Source organism: Tauraco erythrolophus, chromosome 7, assembly GCF_009769465.1.
Source record: "Tauraco erythrolophus isolate bTauEry1 chromosome 7, bTauEry1.pri, whole genome shotgun sequence".
NCBI classification, from domain to species: domain Eukaryota; kingdom Metazoa; phylum Chordata; class Aves; order Musophagiformes; family Musophagidae; genus Tauraco; species Tauraco erythrolophus.
In genome coordinates, this window is record NC_141471.1 from 29,072,755 (window position 1) to 29,093,586 (window position 20,832).

The window sequence follows — 20,832 nt, forward strand, 5'->3', positions numbered from 1 at the left end:
GACAAGAAGAAACAGCCAACAAACATTAACACAAATTATGGAAAAAGCCAGTCCATCCACATGTTTTTAAACTAAAGGCACTGAACACAGGAAGTAATATTACTGGAAGGATGGAAGAACAATGGTTTATCATATGTTTTCTTTTAAAAGTTTTGCAAAGCTATAAAAACATTTGAAAGACCATTAGAAATTATTTACTGTAATTCAAAAGAGAAAGTAGGAAAATATTTAATAAGGAAGCCAAAGACTATGTGTTTCCTTTGTTTTCTGAGAAAAGAAATACAAGAGGCAGCTAACACGAGATTCTAAGATCCTGACTCTAATAGTCAAAGAAACCATGAAAAATGTGACAAAAATGTAACATTTAAATATTTCCAGGCCAACTGTCAGCCTTCATATCTGAAGAAGGAAGTTATTTAGAGAGAACCTGAAATTGTCTAATTAGTATTTCAACTTATAATTTCTATTTTAGACAATTGGGTTGGAAGAGACCTTGAAGATCATCTAGTTTCAACCCCCCTGCCATGGGCAGGGAAACCCTCCACTACACCAGGTTGCTCAAAGCCTCATCCAACCTGGCCTTGAACACCTTCAGGGATGAGGCATCTACTATTTCTCCGGGCAACCTCTTCCAGTGCCTCACCACCTTCAATGTAAAAATTTCTTCCTTAGATCTAATCTAAACCTAACCTCTTTCAGTTTAAAGCCATCGCCCCTTGTCCTATCACCACATACTCTTGTAAAAAGTCCCTCTCCAGCTTTCCTGTAGGCCTCCTTTAAGTACTGGAAGGCTGCAATAAGATCACCCCGGAGCCTTCTCTTCTCCAGACTGAACAGCCCCAGCTCTCTCAGCCTGTCTTCATAGCAGAGGTGCTCCAGCCCTCTGATCATCTTTGTGGCCCTCCTCCGGACCTGCTCCAGCAGCTCCATGTCCTTCTTGTGTTGGGGACTCCAGAGCTGAACACAGTATTCCAGGTGGGGTCTCATGAGAGCAGAGTAGAGGGGCAGAATCACCTCCCTCGACCTGCTGCCCACGCTGCTTTGGATGCAGCCCAGGATGCGGTTGGCTTTCTGGGCTGCCAACGCACATTGCCGGCTCATGTTGAGCTTCTCATCCACCAGCACTCCCAAGTCCTTCTCCTCCGTGCTGCTCTCGATCCATTCTCTGCTCATCCTGTACTTGTGCTTGGGATTGCCCTGACCCACGTGCAGGACCTTGCACTTGGCCTTTTTGAACTTCATGAGGTTCTCAAAGGCCCATCTCTCCAGCCTGTCAAGGTCCCTCCAGCGTGTCCACAACACCACACAGCTTGGTGTCATCTGCAAACTTGGTGAGGGTGCACTCGATCCCACCGTCCATGTCGCCAGCAAAGATGTTAAATAGCACTGGCCCTAATACTGACCCCTGAGGAACACCACTGGTCACTGGCCTCCACTGGGACATTGAACTGTTGACTTGATGTGAGTCCTGACTCCTTTGTTTCTCTTGTTAATCCCTTTCATGGCAGATGTTAGATTTTCCAAATTCTTAAGGTTCTTCTTTTGTAATTAGTAAGAACAAAACATTTTTTCTTAGACAGAAAAAATTTGGTTTTGATAAAATACTAATTTTGCATAGCATCATAGAAATGACACTGTCCACTATGGGAAAAACTGAGTTATATTGCTTTAAGCTATGCAGAATGGAATTCAGGACTAAAGGTTCACGTTCTGACCTGAGTAAATTCTCCTTAACTCCCTGCTCTCTCTCCCAACCTCAACCATCCTGTGAATCTGTGATATTCTGCATTGGCTGTACTGTTCCATCCACTCCAGAGATGCTCATGTCCAGGCAGTTGCACTGATGTGGAGTAGGAAAATTCTGTCCTCAGTTTGTCAACATAGAGAGCAAGCAACATAGACAATGCTCATGAGATCGCCCTCACAGTATGCAACTCTCTGCAGATTCCTGTCTTCCCGCCAAAAAGACTACATAAGTTAAAGTATCCAACAGCTGCTATAACTCCTTCCAGCAAATGCCAAGATAGAACGAATGAGGAACCTACCACTGACAACAGCTAATGAAAAAAAGTGTTGTGCAATTGCTACCAAGGGGACTCTGTTTCGATTTTTCTCTGATTCAGCACAGATATTTAACAATCACAGCATTTTTAGGACTGCTTGATTGGTTTCAGTCTCTTCAGCTGTTGCAGTTACTTTGCCAGTCATTCTGGGACGCTGTGGAAGCTGACACTTCGGCTACTTCAGTAGCTTGCCAGAAAGTCCAGCAGCAGGGAAAATGAACTGGCAGGTCCTCAGTGAAAGGAAAAAAAAAAAAATCACAGCATATACGGAGGGCCTAGCTGAACAGCTGAGTGCACCAATGCAGCTATGTGACCTGTGTCAGGTGTGCAGCAAATTCTTGGAACTACCAGAATGCATTATTTTTGCCCCTAACTGTGTACCAGTTAGTAACAAAATTAGATTGCGTATGAAATACAAAATGAACTCTCATAAAACTATGTAAGAATACTTTGAAATCTTATTTTTCGCTTACCTGAGGTCTCCAAGTTCCTTTAGGGCCAAATGGACTTTCCAGTTCTCACATATAAAAAAAAGGAAATTCAAAATTAAAATATTTTTCTTTATTAATATGTCTTAATAATTCCTAATAATTTGGTTGGACTATCAAAATTTTAAAATAAATTTTAAATAAAACATATTCAGTATTAATTCTTAAACATTAGCTTAATAAAGAATTCCATTTTAAACAATATGCCAATATTCTGCATTGAAATACCCTGAACCGTCCTCCTTCGTACCAAATCAAGTCTTTGGTTGTCCTTTATAACCCTTCTTACTTCACTATAGTGTCTGATACTTTATAGATGGCAACTACTTGTTTCATCATTATCTTTTACAGGTTACCTAAAAAAGATTTATAATCCTCCCCAACAGATTCGATGTAAAGTTTTCTTGGCCGTTTTTTTTAGATTCAGGCAGCCTTCAAAACATGCCCTGAATAACTTCCTCTTATCTGACAAAACACCTTGTCTGGCCTCCTAATAGCTTCTTAAAGTTTAAGACATTTGATGCCTTTTCCATATGAGATATGAAATATTTCTTCTCTTGAAGGATGTTTGAACTTTTTTTTTCTATAATTCCCTTATTCCTGAAGAGACATTATAAACCTCAGGGCAGACACAACGTTTCTTGTGCCTTCAGAGTATTACCATGATGTAGACCTATTTTTCCTTTCTTTTGACAAGACTTCTTACTTGCCTTTGAGCTCTTCACTGAAATACTTTGCTTAATGACTGCTCTTCAGGAATTTACAAAGGCTTCCATTTTATCTTTGATATAATACATAGAATGTAAGGAAAAACACCCAGAATTACCATTGACAGGACTTAGTTATGATCCACATGTTAAATCTGAGCAATGACAGTAATATCTGTTTTTCAGTATTTTTTTACTTATGTAAGTCAGACAATTTTGAGCTTATCCCACATGTCTAGGCCTCAATTGTTCTTCCCCTGGACATGTTTCTGAGTCTAGCAAAGATTCCTGTTTGGCATCTGTAGGGCCTGGATTAGACTCCATATCCACTGCTGATTCCCATCACAGCGCACATTCGAAAACTGAGATGAAGCAAAGGACACGTCCAGAGTGCGTGCATAGAACCCATCGGTATAATTACTGACGGGCTGGGCACCACACCCTTTCATTAAGGTTGCCCAATATTTCCTATTTAAGACTCTATTAAAAAAACCCTATTTTTTGTTGTTTAGAGCTTTATGCAACTCTAAAGACATAAACTGAAACTATTTATGCCAGATGTCTTTCTGCCTAAGTTTTAGCCAAAGCAATGCAGTCATTTCCAAGAATGAAGCTAATGAAAAACAGTTGCTTTTCCTTGGTTAAATAAGTTCTGCATCCTTAACGTTTTAGAGCAGTAAGGTAAACTTTGGAAAGCACAGGGCTTAGGGAGGAGAAAGAAGGTGAAAGAGGAATGTACATACTATAGTTATTATGCAAATCTATCAAACTTTGACCAAATGACAAGCCTTCGAAAAAGGTAATCTGCACCCACTCATTAAACACTTGGATTGCAACAGGGAAAAGGACTTGGAAAAAGTCTAGAGGGACTAAATGCAAAAAGGGCTGAACATGAAGGTGATAGCAGGGTCTGTCCTTGGTGCACCATACTCCTCTGTAGAGCTTGGAATCAGACGACATTTTTCCCAACCTTTCTCATCCCTCTCTAGGGATAGTCCACGTAAATGATAACGATTTTGTCTTGCTGTCTTTTACTACACCAGCTCAAGAGATGAAGTCTGGGCGGAAGATTTCAAATCTTACCTAAAGATAAAATCTGATCGTAATGAAGTCAGTGTTTTCTATGGTGAGTATAGCTCTAGTTCAGACATTCCTTCTAAAATACAACCTTTTTTTTCTTCTGAAGGAGATATATTGCTAAGACTTGCAGGGTGAATACCTCCTGTACTCCTTGACAAAATTTCAGCAAGTGATTCCCACACTATATCAATAAAATATGCAAATACATCCCTGGAGACGTTCAAGGCCAGGATGGACGAGGCCCTGAGCAACCTGATCTAGTTGGAGATGTCCCTGTTCCTTGCAGGGGGGCTGCACTAGATGACCTTTGAAGGTCCCTTCCAGCCCTAACCATTCTATGATTCTATGAAATGCAAGAAAACATTTCCTTCAGTTGGTTTAAAGAGCTTGAGTGTGGAGAATGCTACTACATCTCTGTTATCTGTTACAGTGATTATTCTTTCTTCTAAATGTGTCCTCGTTATTCTGCCATAAAACATTGAGTTTCCATTTCCAGCCACAGGCCCTTATAATGTCTTTATCTAAAGATTAGAATGCCCTCCAGTATCAGGCTATGAACTATCGCTCATAGATAACAGCTGAAACATCCAAAATTTTTTAGGTTTGTTTTACTTGTTTTCTGAAGAATTCCAACTTCAATTAACAAGCCACTGCTAATATTTCAGAGGAATTTTATGTCAGTTGTGACCTGCACTCTTCTGACTACAGGATTGGACCTCCAGCAGGCTCACACATCCCGTTACGCAGCACTCTCTACTCCACACCGGCAAGAAATTTCTTGAACAACCTGCTTTGCAGATGACGACTGATACAAAACACACCTCAGTGGCGTCACCACTTGGAACAGAAATATTCTTTCAATAGCACTAATCTCTCACAGAAAGCAAAACCACTCCGTATAAAACTGTATTTAGGAAAATGCCCGACTTTCCCACCATAAAGAAGTTTTGACACAGTTTCTTTAAGGTCCACGTACCAGTCAGAGCCAACTCATTTTTTAATAAGCACTGGGTTTATTGCACATGCACGTGAGAACGACCTGTATTTACTACAGTGCCGTTAACGAGACTCTCGGTAAAACCAGAAGCGAGGAGAGGTGCTGCCACCACAAAACTCGTGCGCCGTGCCCCACTCCTGTGCGGGAGGGGCTCTGGAGAGCCGTCTGGGAGACAAGCAGGCAACAGCGGGCTCCAAACTGAATGAGATTCTCCTTAGTTCGGGTTGTCATCGCTCACACCTGTTCATTTTCCTGCGTAAATACCACCGCTCGGACACCCCTGCTGACTCATTACTGCCACTCGTGTGCAAAAACTGGGCACCCTCACCAGAGAGCCCTTCTTCCACCCGTGTCCTCGGCATGCTCATCAACGGCCACCTCTCAGTGACAACGGACACTGAGCTACGTAACATACAGCCGTATTTCCAGAAACAGAACAGCGCGGGAGTCAAGCGATCCTGCCCCTGCTCTGATCCTGGTTCGCGGAGTGACCTCTTCTCATTCCGCTGTACGAATTCCTGTACCTTTGACAGAAGAACGCAGCTTTCCAACCCCAACCCAGCCTCCCCAACCCAGCCGGGGGGTTCCGCCGCCCAAACCAGCCCATCCAGCCCAGCCCAGCCCAGCCCTGCGCTGCGCTGCACTTCGCGCGGGCGCGACGCCACGGGGACGGGCGCGACGACCGCCGCACAAGGGACGGCCAGGACACACTGAACGAAGCGCGACCCCAGCTAGAAATGAGCGTGCACTCCGTCCGTCCGCCGGTCGGGCGGAAGGCGCTCTGCGTGCGCGGCCGTTCACCGGAACTGCCGCCCCGTGCGCCGGAAGTGCAGGAACTTTTCTTTCCCCGCGCGCCGGAAGTTCTCCAGTTTTTCCTTCGCCGCTGCCTCCGCGACCGGAAGCCCTCCTGCGCCTCCCGTTCTTCCTTCTCGGGCTGGCCGGTGGCTGGTCGCCGCTCCGCCGGCGGCGGTGTCGGAGGGCCCCACGGGGTGGGTGAGCAGCTGCCGCGCCCAGGGGCGGAGGGGTGGGAGGGGGGCGGTGTGGCGGTCGTCTGCGCTCCGTTCCGTTCCCGCCGCCGCCGCGGTGTCCCCGCAGGCCTCGGCAGCCTCTTCGTCCCGCGGCTCTAGCGGGGCGCTCCCCGTGCCCCTGCCCCTGGGCGGGAGCGGCGAGGCACGCCGGGCTGCGGTCAGGGCGCTGCGCCCCCTCGGACCGCGTAGGGGCCGGGCTGGGGGCAGCCAGCAGACACACAAACGAGGCCTGGGAGAAGTAAATATCGCTCCCCTTTCGTGCTTCCCGATCGAGTATGGCGCTTCCTCTTACAGAGGAAGTTACAGGGTCTGCAGGTTCTTCTCCTTTGTGTGTAGGCACGTGTAATGGTTCTGGGCATACAGCTGCTGGAAACGTAACAGAATTTAACAGTAGTGTATGTTTGTGAGTGCTGCTAGGCCAAATGTGAACAAAGACGAGGTACTGTTGGGGCAGAAGGTGGGATTAGGAACAGAAGAATATGATGAAGAACAGGAAGTTCTATTTCTGTACGTATCTTAAAAGAGGGCAGGCCTTTCTAGGCTATGGAAGAGACTTCAGACAAAACAGGCTCTAATTTTTGTCAGTTGGTGCACTTCAATTAGGCAGAGAAACTTTTTACATGTTTTAGGGAGTGGCTCTTCACCAGCAGCACACCCACGTATCGTGCCACATCATGCCTCAGTTAATCCCTTTTTTCGTGATACTAGTGTGGAGTTTGTAAACGCAGGAAGTCCTGTTGTCAGTTTGTGGGTGGCTATGTTGGTTCTGTCTCAGTAGGTACATCACAGCAAAAACAAAGCGTGCTGCGGGGAAAGTGATGTAATGCAGCGAATGCTTAAGGTGCTGTCCTGAAACATATACGTGTTAAACACTTGGGCTTAACGTCATTCAGAACCATACTTTTGTTTGTTTAAAGATGATCTCAGATTACACAGGGATTTGAGTTTTGATAATGTTCCTACAAATTATTTTCTCAACAGTTACCATATGCATGGATATCACCTGAACTTCTTACAAGAGCTTAAATTGTGTGTCAGCTTACCCTAAACATGAGCGGCTCCAAACCCGATATTCTGTGGGCCCCGCACCACGTTGACAGATTTGTCGTGTGCGATTCGGAGTTGAGCCTTTATCACATTGACTCTGCGGTGAGTTCAGAACTCAAGGCAGGGTCCTTGCGCTTATCAGAAGAAACTACAGCTACGCTGCTGTCAATAAATTCAGACACGCCGTATATGAAATGCGTGGCTTGGTATCCGAAGTACGATCCTGAATGTCTCCTTGCTGTTGGACAGGCCAATGGTCGAGTGGTACTTACGAGCCTCGGTCAAGATCACAACTCAAAATCTAAAGATTTAATAGGCAAAGAGTTTGTTCCCAAACACGCACGGCAATGCAATACCCTAGCGTGGAACCCGCTGGATAGCAATTGGCTTGCTGCCGGCTTGGATAAACATCGGGCTGACTTTTCAGTATTGATCTGGGATATCAGTAGCAAATATGCCCCAGAGACTGCGGTTGCTACAGAGAAAGTGAGACTTTCAACAGGAGATCCAGAAGTGGGACTGGTAGTAACAAAGCCACTGTATGAATTAGGACAGAACGATGCGTGTCTCTCTCTTTGTTGGCTTCCACGGGATCAGAAGCTTCTTTTAGCTGGAATGCATCGAAATCTGGCTATCTTTGATCTGAGGAACACAAGCCAAAAAATATTTGTAAACACCAAGGCTGTCCAAGGAGTGACTGTAGATCCCTATTTCCATGATCGTGTAGCTTCCTTCTATGAAGGTCAGGTTGCCATATGGGATTTAAGAAAGTTTGAAAAGCCGGTTTTGACGTTGACAGAGCAACCAAAACCCTTAACAAAAGTCGCATGGTGTCCAACAAGAACTGGACTGTTGGCTACTTTAACAAGAGACAGTAATATCATTAGACTGTATGACATGCAGCATACTCCCACTCCCATCGGAGATGAAACCGAGCCAACAATAATTGAAAGAAGTGTCCAACCATGTGAAAACTACATTGCTTCATTTGCCTGGCATCCCACAAGTCAAAATCGAATGGTAGTAGTGACTCCCAACAGGACTATGTCTGACTTCACAGTTTTTGAAAGAATTTCTCTTGCATGGAGTCCAGTGACATCCTTAATGTGGGCTTGTGGACGGCATTTATATGAATGTACAGAAGAAGGAAAAGCTAGTTCCTTGGAAAAAGACATAGCAACCAAAATGCGTCTCAGAGCTCTGTCAAGGTACGGTCTTGATACTGAACAAGTTTGGAGGAATCACCTCCTAGCTGGAAATGAAGATCCTCAGCTGAAATCGCTTTGGTACACTCTGCATTATATCCTTTATTTTACTGTAGTTTATATACTAAGGAAGTAATACACCTTTATGTGTAAAACAGTTATATGAAATGCATGAAAATCTTTAAATATAATGCAACATCCTGTAAATACTTTGCATATGTTACTAAGATGTGACTTTTAAATTAGAAAAAAAAAAAGTTTTTTCAAACACTTGGTAAAAATTGAGCTTCCTATACATGAAAATACTTATGAAGCAGTATACTGAAGATATGGATCAAAAACTTACAGGAAACAAAGGTCCCTTAGTGTATGCTGGCATTAAATCAATTGTGAAGTCATCTCTGGGTAAGGATGTTCCGAGTTTGATAAGCTCTATTGTAGTACGTTTACAGAATGATGCACTCACGGGTTTGTCTTTAAAAATTATTGAAATAAGCTTTTAAAAAATATAGAAACAAAGTATTTCTGTTTGTGTTTCAATATATGTAAGTTAACAGTTTATATTACAGTAATTTCCAGAATTTTCAGTGTTCTTGGAAAGTCAGTAATCATTAAAATGAAATATCCTCAGAGGTAAATCTTCAGCTGAACTATTTCAAATGTTTAGGGTTTGACTATGGCACTGAAAATTCTTGCTCCCCATGTAACTCTTACATTTTCCGAAGTTCCGCACAGGAGTGTAGTTCTAGGAAGCTGACTTTTCGGTAGTAAGTGTACTAAGTACATTTATATAATTAAGTTTAAATAAGCTGTCTTGTTCTGAGGTGGTAATCACCCCAGCGCATCTCATTATGCCTCTCATGCTTAGTGAAGTTTTTATTAGTATAATGTATCATCTGAATCTTTCCTTCTCTGTTCATTATGTATCTTATTAATATTTATGCTTCTTGGAGCTAAATATAACTCTTCAGTGGTGGGAAAGCTTCTAGCACATTGATGCTTGCTAAGATGACATCTGGTAGAGCAGGTGCTTGACTGTGCGTTACGTATTTTCAAATTGAACATACTGTTCACTCCCATCAACGGTAACAAGAACCTCCAAAACCTTAGGAGGTAAAGAAAAAAGGCTTAGTGCAGAATAGGTGTCAAATATAGATGCATGATTTTTAGCAGATCAAAATAGCGTTGCTCCTTAGCATGGAATTTTTAGTGATGTTAATTTAAAGTACTAAAATATGATACTCAGCTTTTGTACTCTGCTTTATGATAGAAATCAAAGCATTCTGTTTGCAATTAGAACTGTGATTTAAGCATAATTTAACTTATTTCCCATTTCTAGGAACAACAGAGAACCTCAGACACAGCAGAAGTGGATGTGATAGACAGGCAGATATTATTCAGTATCTGAGTGAGGAGAGATCCTTGGCCTTGCAGCTCTGTGGGTGGATAAAGAAGGGAACTGACTTAGATGTGGAACCTTTTTTAAATTCGTTGGAACAGGAAGGAGACTGGGAGAGAGCTGCTGCTGTGGCACTTTTCAACTTGGACATACGGCGAGCAATACAAATTCTAAATAAAGGGGCTTCCTCGGGAAAAGGTGTGTATTGTGTTTAGTATCTTTTATTTTGGTTTTATATCACCTTAGTAGATTTTTTTCTGTAACACAATTATGGAAGATAGTATGGAAAAGGTGCCTGTTGTTTTATAAAATAGTTACTTTAAGTGGGTAATATTGAAGCCTGAGAATCTGACAAATCCTGATCTTTCACTTCTCAGGCTATCATATGCCTTACTGTGTAGTTAATATGGATTGTATGTTTCAGAATTTCCTATTGATACGTACCCCAGAAAGAGTTACACTCAGAACTAGTGGGATTCTTTTAGTTTAACGGAATTCTGTCTTCACTAGATGTCAGGTACATCTGCTTCCGTCGGGCTGTACGCAGCTCTCTGCCAGTGTCATGGCTGCAGAATGGCTGAAATGTGATATTTAGAGTCTGCAGAAAACATTTGTTTTGGAGTAATATTTGGTAAGATTTGCAATGTATGAGGGAAAAGTTGAGATACTGGAGGCAGGAGATGGAGGGATTTTTGTTCTATTCTCTTGTCAGTATTCCTCCTATAACTCTGCTTTGCATCTGTGTTCTCTTATTAAATTTAAAAGACTGTCCGGCCACTAAAGTGAGTAGGTAAGACATGAAGGGAGCTGTTAAGATTCTTTCATATTAACTATTGCCCCTTTAGTGAGGGAAAGTGTGTGTGTGCTTTCCATAGAAAAGGTTGAGAGCAGAGACACACTGTCTTCAAATTAAAAAATAAAATTGAACTTTCTGACTGAATGAATATTTAGATTAAATAGATTTAATGCTTTTAGGAAACTTGTTAACTTGAAGCTGCAATGTGCAATTGTCATCCTCGAGCTAGGTCTGTCAAGTGATGGTTGTATAGACAATCCTGTCTTTTCACTTCTTGTGGATATGAATGAGGGTAATGACAATCTTTTATGGTAGTGATAGGTACACATTTAGCAGTTCAAAACTATTTCAAAATACCAGAACCAGCGTGATGCTGAAAGTATAACTGAGGCTGTCATGCATGGGAGCTTGTGACTTTGAGAGCTGTTGACTCACTTGAACAGAGGCCTATCAGGCAGAAACCGAAAAAGGCTGGTGTGTGCACGTTTATTTTAGCTAGTGTTAATTCTACTGCATTTTGTCTTGCATCCCGACAAAACGTTCTGTTTGAAACTGATGCTTTGAATTATAGTTTTCATTGGATTTATTTTAAGTCCTTTACTTGAATATTGTTTCACTGATTGTTTTTAACAAATCAGGTGATCTGAACCTTAATGTGGTAGCAATGGCTCTGTCAGGCTATACAGATGAGAAGAACTCACTTTGGAGGGAAATGTGCAGTACTCTAAGGCTGCAATTGAACAATCCCTACTTGTGTGCTATGTTTGCTTTCCTGACAAGTGAGTCTGGTTCATATGATGGTGTTTTGGTGAGTAAATTTCTCTTACTGTAAAATTCTTTCAAGTAATAGATGCATATATATATACACACACACACACACGTGTAGGAGAAGTGCTGTATACTCCATTAATTAATCAGAGTAGAATGTATTATTTTCTCCTGATGCTGATAGGTAATTTTTTTTTAAACAGATATCTTATATTAGTGAATGTTGCGTTAGTGAACAATGTACAAAAACATGCATAAGCAGCCAAAATATCTGATATAGTTCACACGTGTTTTTTTAGAGGTATTTTTTCTTTATCATGAATTTAGTAAACCATTAAAATACATTATGCAAATAATTTCAGCAGAGGATAAAAAGGAGAGAGAGGTTAATAATGGAAACGCACAAAACAGAATAAGTGCAGGGGAGTTTGCAGAACTTTCATCAAGCTGTATTTACATTGAATTGTGTTTTATTTTTTCCTTGTTTACTTGTTAAAATAATTTTGCTGTGTTGAAACAGTAAACAGAATCTTTTCACACCTTCTGAAATTGATATAAAATTGCCATGTGAAGAGCAAACTACGTCTTTAATTATGAGATACTTTGGGCCTTTAGAGGAGTAACATAATCATTGGTTAAACAACAACAGAAATACTTGATTCAGTAGGAATTATTTAGCCCGAGGGAGGACTCCTGTAATGCAACAGAGTAATTGGCCTAAACCTGTTGCAGACAAGAGTAGTCACAAGGTGATGCTTTTATGTTATTAAAAAAGAACATAAGAATATTGGAGGAGAGAAACCTGAGTCTTTTTTTCTCTCCTAGACAGAGGATGTTCTTGTTCTATGGATGTTAGGTAATAATTTAGTAGTTGTTTTTTATTGATGAATTGGAAACAGATGGATCCTAAGGTTTTTTTTTTTTATTATTTTTATATTTACTTCTGTGAGACCTGTTGAAGTTTGTGTGAAAAAGATTTTCCCAAGCATATCTCCTTGTTTTGGCAGTGTCAATCACAATGTCTATTCTGAGAATAACAGGAGGGAAAAATATGGGCACAGCTAAGTACCAGAATTAAACTAGTCAAGGATTTTTTTTTTCTTCAGTGTCGCATCTAGTAAAAGGATTAAAAAGCAGAAAGTAAATATTACTGCATTGTGGCACTTTAAGTGCCAATATACTTGTGAGAAATCCATGTTCTGGATGTTCAGAGTTAGTTTTTGAGGGGAGTTGTTTGTTTTGTTTGTTAACTTTTAGTTGTGATTTTAGGAAGTAATTGAGTGGTTAGGCTAGTTATTTTGTAAATACGGTAAATGAAAGTTTGTTTATTTTTTTTGCCTATGTAACTGGGTGAGGCTCTTGCCTATATGTGCTAGAAGCACTAAGCCCAGTTCTACATGACTTGCAAAGTTTATTTTTCTACTGTTTCACCACGCAGGATATGTTGTACCAGGCTTTCCTGCGGTTTGAGTAGATGGTTCCAGTAGCCGCAGTCTTGCTCTGATACTTGTATCTGAGTATAAACAATTAATCTGCTATTTAGTGTTAGCATTCTTCAGATGTGATGTTTTCTTTGTACATAATCAATTTTGTAGTATTAGTGATACAGTAGTGCAGATGTGCTGATTTTTACAAACCATTGTTTTCCATTGAAAAAGTGGAAACTTGTATGTGATGGCAGTATTCCCATTTTTTCTCTCTGAAGTATGAAAATAACGTAGCTGTACGAGACCGAGTGGCATTTGCTTGCAAGTTCCTCAATGATGCTCAGGTAAGTTTGTGGTTGCACATTTAAGCATGTTAAGCTGGGCTTTATTTAGAAGTGGAAGAAACTGGGGTGGAGGGATGAATAGTGGAAGCAGTGTGTCATGAGTGATTTTTTTTTTTTTAACACAGTAGTATATAAGGTATGGTATAGTCTAGTCTTCAGTTTGTATCTTCAGCTTGATTTTTATCTTTTTTTTTTTTCTTTTTTTGCCATGACATGCTATTTTGTTAAATGCTATTGAATTAACTGTATGTCTGTTTTACTGGAGAGTATTTGAACATACTCAGTATTTATTTTCAGCTGTTTACCTTCTCTTGAATTAAGACTTGGTTTTACAGCAGGAATGTTTTCTTTTAAATTCGCTGAAGTATTGAAAGAATACGTAACGTCCCTCTTTGCACTTCCTATCAGGAGGCTTAAACTTTGTTGATAAATACTTGACTTCTTGCAATATAGTGGATATAGCCATATAACTTCTTCTGCATAACATCCATCAAGCAGCATATCCTGTTCAGCAACAGACAGTCTTAAAGAAAGCTATTCAAATTGTGAAAAGTTTTGTCATATGCCACCATAAATCAGTTGAGAAGGAATGAACAGATGGCAAAAGTTAAGTCATTATTATTATTTTTTTTATAGCTAAACAGGTTTATTGAAAAGCTGACAAATGAAATGAAGGAGGCTGGGAATTTGGAGGGAATACTATTAACGGGACTGACAAAAGATGGAGTGGACTTGATGGAAAGTTATGTTGACAGAACTGGAGATGTCCAGACAGCAAGCTATTGTATGCTACAGGTTAGTGTTTCACTCAAAAATAAATCTTTATAGAAGAGAGCTAAACATAATTTCTTTTAGCAGTATAGTACTGGATCTTGTGAACTAAAAAATATTTTCTATAATAAATTGCTGTGATATGTGTTATGCCTGGTATGCGGAATAATCTGAAATGCTCCGTGTTAACTGTAAACGCATATCTTCACTCTCTCTCGTTGAGATAGCTTGGGGACATAGTAGGGGAAAGTGGCAAAAAGAAAACATAGTCCTTTTCACTAGCCAAACTGGGAATACTCATTCCCCTGCTTATTGCTGGTGTGTTTCATGACAAGCTCATGATTTTTTTTCCTTCCAGGATTTTGATAGAGAACTGAGGTGAGGTTTTTTGTTTGTAAGTATTAGGTTCAGGTTTTTTTATGATGGACTTGTCTTGGCCCTTGCACAGTTGCAGCTGTTGCCAGCACTGTGTTTAACTCCTTATGTAATCATAACAATGATATAGACTGTGATATATGACAGAATTTTATAATCTTTCATCTGATGGACATCAGTTTTCAGGAGGACATGGCAGCACGAGTATTTTTGACTGGAGAGGCAGAATGAAGAAAATTTTTGTCAAACTCGCATTACAGTGTAACAGAAAATTAATCATTTTCTAAACAAATTACACTGTATTATTTCTCCTATCTTGTAGTATGCTTTGTAAAGCCTTTTGAAAAAGTGAATTATATGTATTGTTTATCTTCAGTGTCTGACATTTTTCCCTGCCTGCTTTAGGGTTCTCCATCGGATGTACTTAAGGATGAGAGGGTTCAGTACTGGATTGAGAACTACAGGAACCTTTTAGATGCTTGGAGGTTTTGGCATAAACGTGCAGAATTTGATATCCATAGGAGTAAGCTGGACCCCAGTTCAAAGCCTTTAGCCCAGGTAAATGTAATTCTTGTATGAAGTATGACCAAACCAGAAAGGAAGGCAGCATGGTAATTCTATAGAAAAAATGTTGCTAGCTGCACCTTGGCTTTCATGAGGATTCATGTGCAAAAGAAAGATTTCAACTAAGATTCCCCTAAAAAAGTATCTGTGTTTTTTAAAAAATATTTTTTTAGAAAGTACTTAATAACTGTTTTGATAGAGAGTACAGAAATATGGTAAACAAAGCTACATTTCTTCATATCTAATCTAGGAAATCAGTTCCCTACCATTTTATTTGTGTTCTTTTTTTTTTTTCCCCCTTTTCTTAAACCTTTTTCTTTCAAATAACAGGTCGTCTTTCAGAAACTGTAACTTTTCAACACTCTGTCTGGGGGAAACTGGTTTTTTTTTTTTTCCTCCCGTGTTGAAAAACAAAGTCAGAGATATATCATTCATCTGAATTCTGCATCATGGTGAGGATGATGCTGACACCAGGGAATTGAACCAAGAGCCAGTTCAAATTGTCTCTGTTTCAGTTGAGGTGAACCTCAAAGCTATTTTGAAGCCCTTGATCCTAAACTAAAAGCGAACAGCAGCAACTTTCGTTATCAGTTCTGAACATGAGCTAATCCAAAAACTGACACCCTGTCCAAATGCTATCTGCTCAACATCTGCTAGCATTCTTAGCCAACGTGGTTTTACCACAGCACCTTCCACTCTCTCATGTCTGCTAAGTATGTGCGTTACAAACCTTAGGGCCAAGGGGTTTCTAAGGAAGACGATTTTGGAATTGATGTGTCTGTCACAGCTGTTTAAGGAAAGCTGCATCCGTACTGCTCCAAGTGGGAAGGAGTTGAGTTTACTGCTCCCTCCTTATGTGATCAACATAAATAACCCCGAAAGAGTTTTAAGTATGTGCTTCTTGGTATCAAGTCACAACTTGTGGCATAAGGTATGCAGATAAAGATTATTAGGAAAATTCTCATGTTCAAGACTCTAGAGTGAGTCACATAAAGAGGAAGAGACCAGATTTAATTAACACTAAGTACAGTAAACTTCATTTCTTCCATTACTGCATGTATAGCTTTTTATCATCTTAAATAATACCTTCTGAGTTTTAGCAATTGTGCATGTTTTGTGTGCTTTTGAGGTAAGTGGGCATCATTAAGGCCTACCTGTCAGGACTGTGTGCTGCATCTATAAGCCAAGATGTTAGGAACTCCTTCACAAGTAGCCTTGGCTTCCCAGGGCACTCTCTAGAATATCTGGTAAATAAGTGTTTGCTAGCTTGAAGAAATTCACTTATAGTTGTACCAAAAGTGGAACCGAATCAAAAAATTAATGGACTTTGTTCTCTTTAGGTGTTCGTAAGTTGCAATTTCTGTGGAAAATCCATCTCTTACAGCTGTTCAGCTATTCCTCATCAGGGGCGAGGTTTTAGCCAATATGGAGTTAGCGGTTCACCAACTAAGTCGAAAGTTACAAGCTGTCCTGGTTGCCGTAAACCCCTTCCTCGCTGTGCACTTTGTTTGATAAATATGGGAACACCCGTTTCCAGCTGTCCAGGTATGACACAGTGGGTTTTAGTTAATTCAACTAGCAGTTCCTGTTGGAAGATCTTCTGTTGCACCTTTTTCTTTCTATTTGTGCTCATACTATAGATACTTGTATTATACATGTAATTTTGAGGGAGGAAGACCATGATTGAAAACTTGCTAACATCCCATCTGATTTTATGGTGAAACCCATGTCTCAGGTCTTTGGTGTCGAACAGTATGAATGGTTACTCGATTCTGAGAGTTTTCCCAGTAAGATTGTCGGTCAAATTCTGTGGTTAGACAGATGAAAAGATTCAAGAGTTGTGGTGGTCAGTATTGTGAGCTTCAAAACTGTAAGAAATGGGAAGTGTGTTTCCTTGAGGTGAATTGTAGGGATGCTACAGAAATCTTGGAATGTTAAATTAATTGATTTTTAGCTAGAAGAGGAAGAGAGAATAAATTTTATATGGTATCCTTTATATGGTATCCTATCATTAAGTATGAAAGAATGTATGGGTCATGCTGTCACAGCAAAGAAGTACTGTGACTAAAATCTTTCGGGTCTAAATGTCTTGGGCTCAGTGTTTATACAAGGTCTAAATGAAACTGATTTTGTCCATATTTTTAGGTCAGTCTTGTTATAGAGCTGTGAGCAGCTGTGCAGTTGTCATCTATTCATATGTCTCTTCTCATTCTGTCACTGATCTGTGTCATGACTTCTATATTGTAATTGTTCCACTTCATAACTTAGATTTTGCTGATTTTTCTAAAGCGGAACGTTTCAATGTGCAGTAAAACAGGCCTGTGACTCACTGGAACATAAACCAGTCACTGAAACAGAAATTACCGTTGAAAGACGTTATGTCTGTAAAATATGTTTAAGAGTCAAGTTCGGCATGTCCATAAGATGTGAAACAACAGCTCAGCAATATAATTCTTGTTTTGACATTCTACTAGTTCTTAATAATTTTACTAACTTGTCTTTTAAAATCAGGCCACTTCTTCACGTAATGTTCCTAATTTCAGATTTATTCTAATAGTGGTGCTGAGACTGAAATATAAATGAAGCGTAATGATTCACAAGCGTGTTTGTGGGGGTGGGTTTGCTCTGCACAGGAGGATCCAAGTCAGATGAAAAAGTGGATCTTAGCAAAGACAAGAAGCTAGCCCAGTTCAACAACTGGTTTACTTGGTGTCACAACTGTAGGCATGGTGGACATGCTGGGCATATGCTTAGCTGGTTCAGGTGAGTTGATGTTCAAATCTTTCTTGCTTCACTCGTGTGTGCTGCGCTGAGTAGGACATGCCTCCTTCGCGCTGTCTGTTATTAGAATGTTTTGTCGCTTCGGAACATGTGCAGAACTTAAGTATGATGCTGAGTTTTTCTGAGATACTATGTCCCTGCACATACTTAAATGTATAGATTACAAATTCTTTGGTTTATTTTACCTGTTTTTTTTTTCTGCTATTGCTATCTAGGGACCATACTGAGTGCCCGGTTTCTGCCTGCTCTTGTAAGTGTATGCAGCTGGATACAACAGGGAATCTTATTCCAGCAGAGACTGTCCAGGCATAAATATTGTTGGAAAATGTGGGGCTCTCTAATGGATGTCCATCATAGTCCAAGCATATATTTTAGACAATGGTCATTTGTGACTTACTGACTGTGAAAAAATAAATTGCTGTCAGATTAGTAAAATGATGTGTGTATGACTGTGCTTGGTAGAAACAAGTATTCCTGAAGAGAGCCTGTGGGTATAGGATGTGGTCCTTGTTCAAAGTATTGAAGCAGTTCAGTTTAAAAGCACTCCTGGAATTGTGGACTCTTTGGATTTGTTAAAATCCAAATAACTTTTAATAAAGTTTTTAAGGTAATGCTGATGGGCCCTTTTATTTGTTTTCCAAACAAAGCAGTGTTTGTATGCTGTGAAAGTGGCCTTCAAAATAAACACCTGAAAAGTGTTCTCCAGAAGATTACACAGTGATGCTGTGGGTTCCACTGTTCATTGTTTGATCACACTTTCCTGTGTGCAAATGATCATTTCCTTGAAAGTTCATCATTCGAAGTGCCACTGTTCATTATGTTCTAAAGATTTTTATTTAAAGAAAAACCCTTTTCTTTCTGTTGCCAAGTTCTGTTAATAGTAAAGCAATATTTTTGCAATTCAAGGTCTTATTTAATTTACCTACACACCTAGCTGATGAAATCTTAATGCTGAAGAGTTTGGGGGTTTTGTCTCCTAGTGACCTCTATGTCCTAGAGAAGAATTCCCTGAAAAGTCATGTTTGTTTCAGTGCAGAGTGGTGGTAAACTATAGGGGATTTCATTTGATTGATTAATTTTTAAGGTAGTACTGTGAAGATCTGCAATCTCAAGGACTGGAGCCTTGTAAATATTTAAGTTTTAAACTACATGCTGGCTTTTGACTACGAAAATACCTGAAGATTTTTGGATAATCAGTATTTTTGTGTATTTCTGAAATATGCTGGGAGATGTGACATCAACCTATACAAATCCTGCTTCTGGTCACTAGTGGACACCAGTCTGCTCCCAAAAGGCTGCACAATTTTAGGTCATTGACCAGAAGTAGTTTTAGATATGTTACCAGCTGGAATTCAGATTATTTATTAACTTGAGAGAGAGTCGATGATTTTTGTTAATACTGTGCTAGGAGCTAATTGGTATTGTTGTCCTTGATTTTGTAGGCAACAAAATTCACACATATTAGGGAAAAAAACCTGTTTTAAGGTATGTGATAATAACATCAGTTTACTTGGTGTGTGTTTATTTACAAGTAGAAACAGTATATGAGTTACTTAACACTTGGCGTGCTATGAAATACTACATGGAATGCTAGCAATAAACTGGCACCATATTGCCAGGACTGTGAAAACTGGTGTTTTAAGAGAGAATATATTGTAATATGCCACTAGCTCGAAGTGCTGTAGTGTAGTTGCAAGAAAATAGAATGTGGAAATGTTTCCTGTAAGTGTACATGATTACATTCAGGACTTCTGGTTGTACTTTCTGATTTAGCATTAATGTTGTAATACATCTACATTTATTCTGCTCTAAAATTCTTGGCTAATTGACAAAGATCTTTTAAGTGAAAAATCGAAGAGGTACTTGATATTTGTAGGCATGGGAAAGCAGTTACTTTTTTTTCTTGTTAGAATATTTATTTCTCTTTCCAGTATTTTTGCACACTTTGTGTTGCTGTTGAAGAGCTCTTCAAAATGTTCTCTGTTTATGAATGTAAGCTAGGGTTTAATGTATGACACCCTATTTATATAAATGCAGGCAATAAAAACTTTTGCTTTTTGGAAATGAGTATCTGTAAGTGTCAAGGATGTTTTTATTCCTCGGTAGTAACAATGTTTAGCAATTTTTCCTGATAAATTCCATGTGCAGGTGAATGCAACTATTAACTTGCAATGTCTCATTTTCTCATGTAAAGAAAACTCATAACATTTTCAACTTGACTATACCTGTTTGTGTCAAATTCTATCGTTTCATTAAATTAGATGCTTACTTTGATACTCAGCATGTCTTTGAAATGTTTTGGATTATGAACGTGTGCATATTCCAGCACGGTATAACTATCAGTTTTGGCTGCTGTAATTGGTAAGCAGGCTTTCAGGCCAGTAATTACACTTATTTGCAAGATTTACAGAGAGGTGTATGTTTTTTAATGATCAGACTTTTTTCCTTCTTTTGCTTTTAAATTAATAAAGCTGTGATTTAGGGGGTGATTTGTCATCTTCTAACAAAAAATATAGCTACAGACATTTTATTAGCTGCAGTTACTGTTTTCTGATATCTGCTCGACTGTGATAGAGTAAACTAGATGAGGTGGCCTTTGCATGCTAAAATGTTTTGATGTCATGGTTCATGCTGATTGCATTTCATTATTTTCATTTTATGCTCCATCCTTGCCTCCCTTCCCCAATTAAGCACAAGCACTTTCTCATCGTATGCACAGGCTGCTTGCACACAAGCACGAGTTGTGCGTGTGTCCACGCCCAGCAGAGCAGGTCTGGTGATGGTGACCAGGCTCAGAGTCCAGCAATGGCCAGAGAAGTCTGCAGTGACACCGCTGACAAGGCTTCTCCCGGCCCTGCATGTTTAGCCCTAGGTCCTGCACGGTACTGCACTGCACAGCTGCATTCTGGTGGCCTCCCTCGGGATTCCCTCTAGACCTGAGTTTCCCCAAAAGAATTTGCCAGATTTTAGCCTGTTCCTCCATTTCAGACTC

The 20,832-nt window shown here is 40.0% G+C and overlaps 1 protein-coding gene across 1 annotated transcript; it reads left to right on the forward strand.

Annotated features, from left to right (window-relative positions):
- Positions 1–6,240: 6,240 nt before the first annotated feature.
- Positions 6,241–20,247, forward strand: MIOS (meiosis regulator for oocyte development). Its single transcript, XM_086614576.1, has 11 exons — positions 6,241–6,324; positions 7,345–8,710; positions 8,922–9,020; positions 9,955–10,212; positions 11,449–11,618; positions 13,284–13,349; positions 13,986–14,144; positions 14,901–15,053; positions 16,400–16,604; positions 17,693–17,822; positions 18,056–20,247. The coding sequence occupies exons 2-11, from the start codon at positions 7,414–7,416 to the stop codon at positions 18,150–18,152; spliced, it is 2,634 nt and encodes an 877-aa protein (XP_086470702.1). The 5' UTR covers positions 6,241–6,324; positions 7,345–7,413; the 3' UTR covers positions 18,153–20,247.
- Positions 20,248–20,832: the final 585 nt, after the last annotated feature.

Coding starts and splice junctions, on each gene's coding strand:
- MIOS (XM_086614576.1), top strand. CDS start 7,414: ATGAGCGGCTCCAAACCCGATATTCTGTGGGCCCCGCACCACGTTGAC. Junction 14,145..14,900: donor CAAGCTATTGTATGCTACAG/GTTAGTGTTTCA, acceptor TGCCTGCTTTAG/GGTTCTCCATCGGATGTACT. Junction 15,054..16,399: donor GTTCAAAGCCTTTAGCCCAG/GTAAATGTAATT, acceptor TGTTCTCTTTAG/GTGTTCGTAAGTTGCAATTT.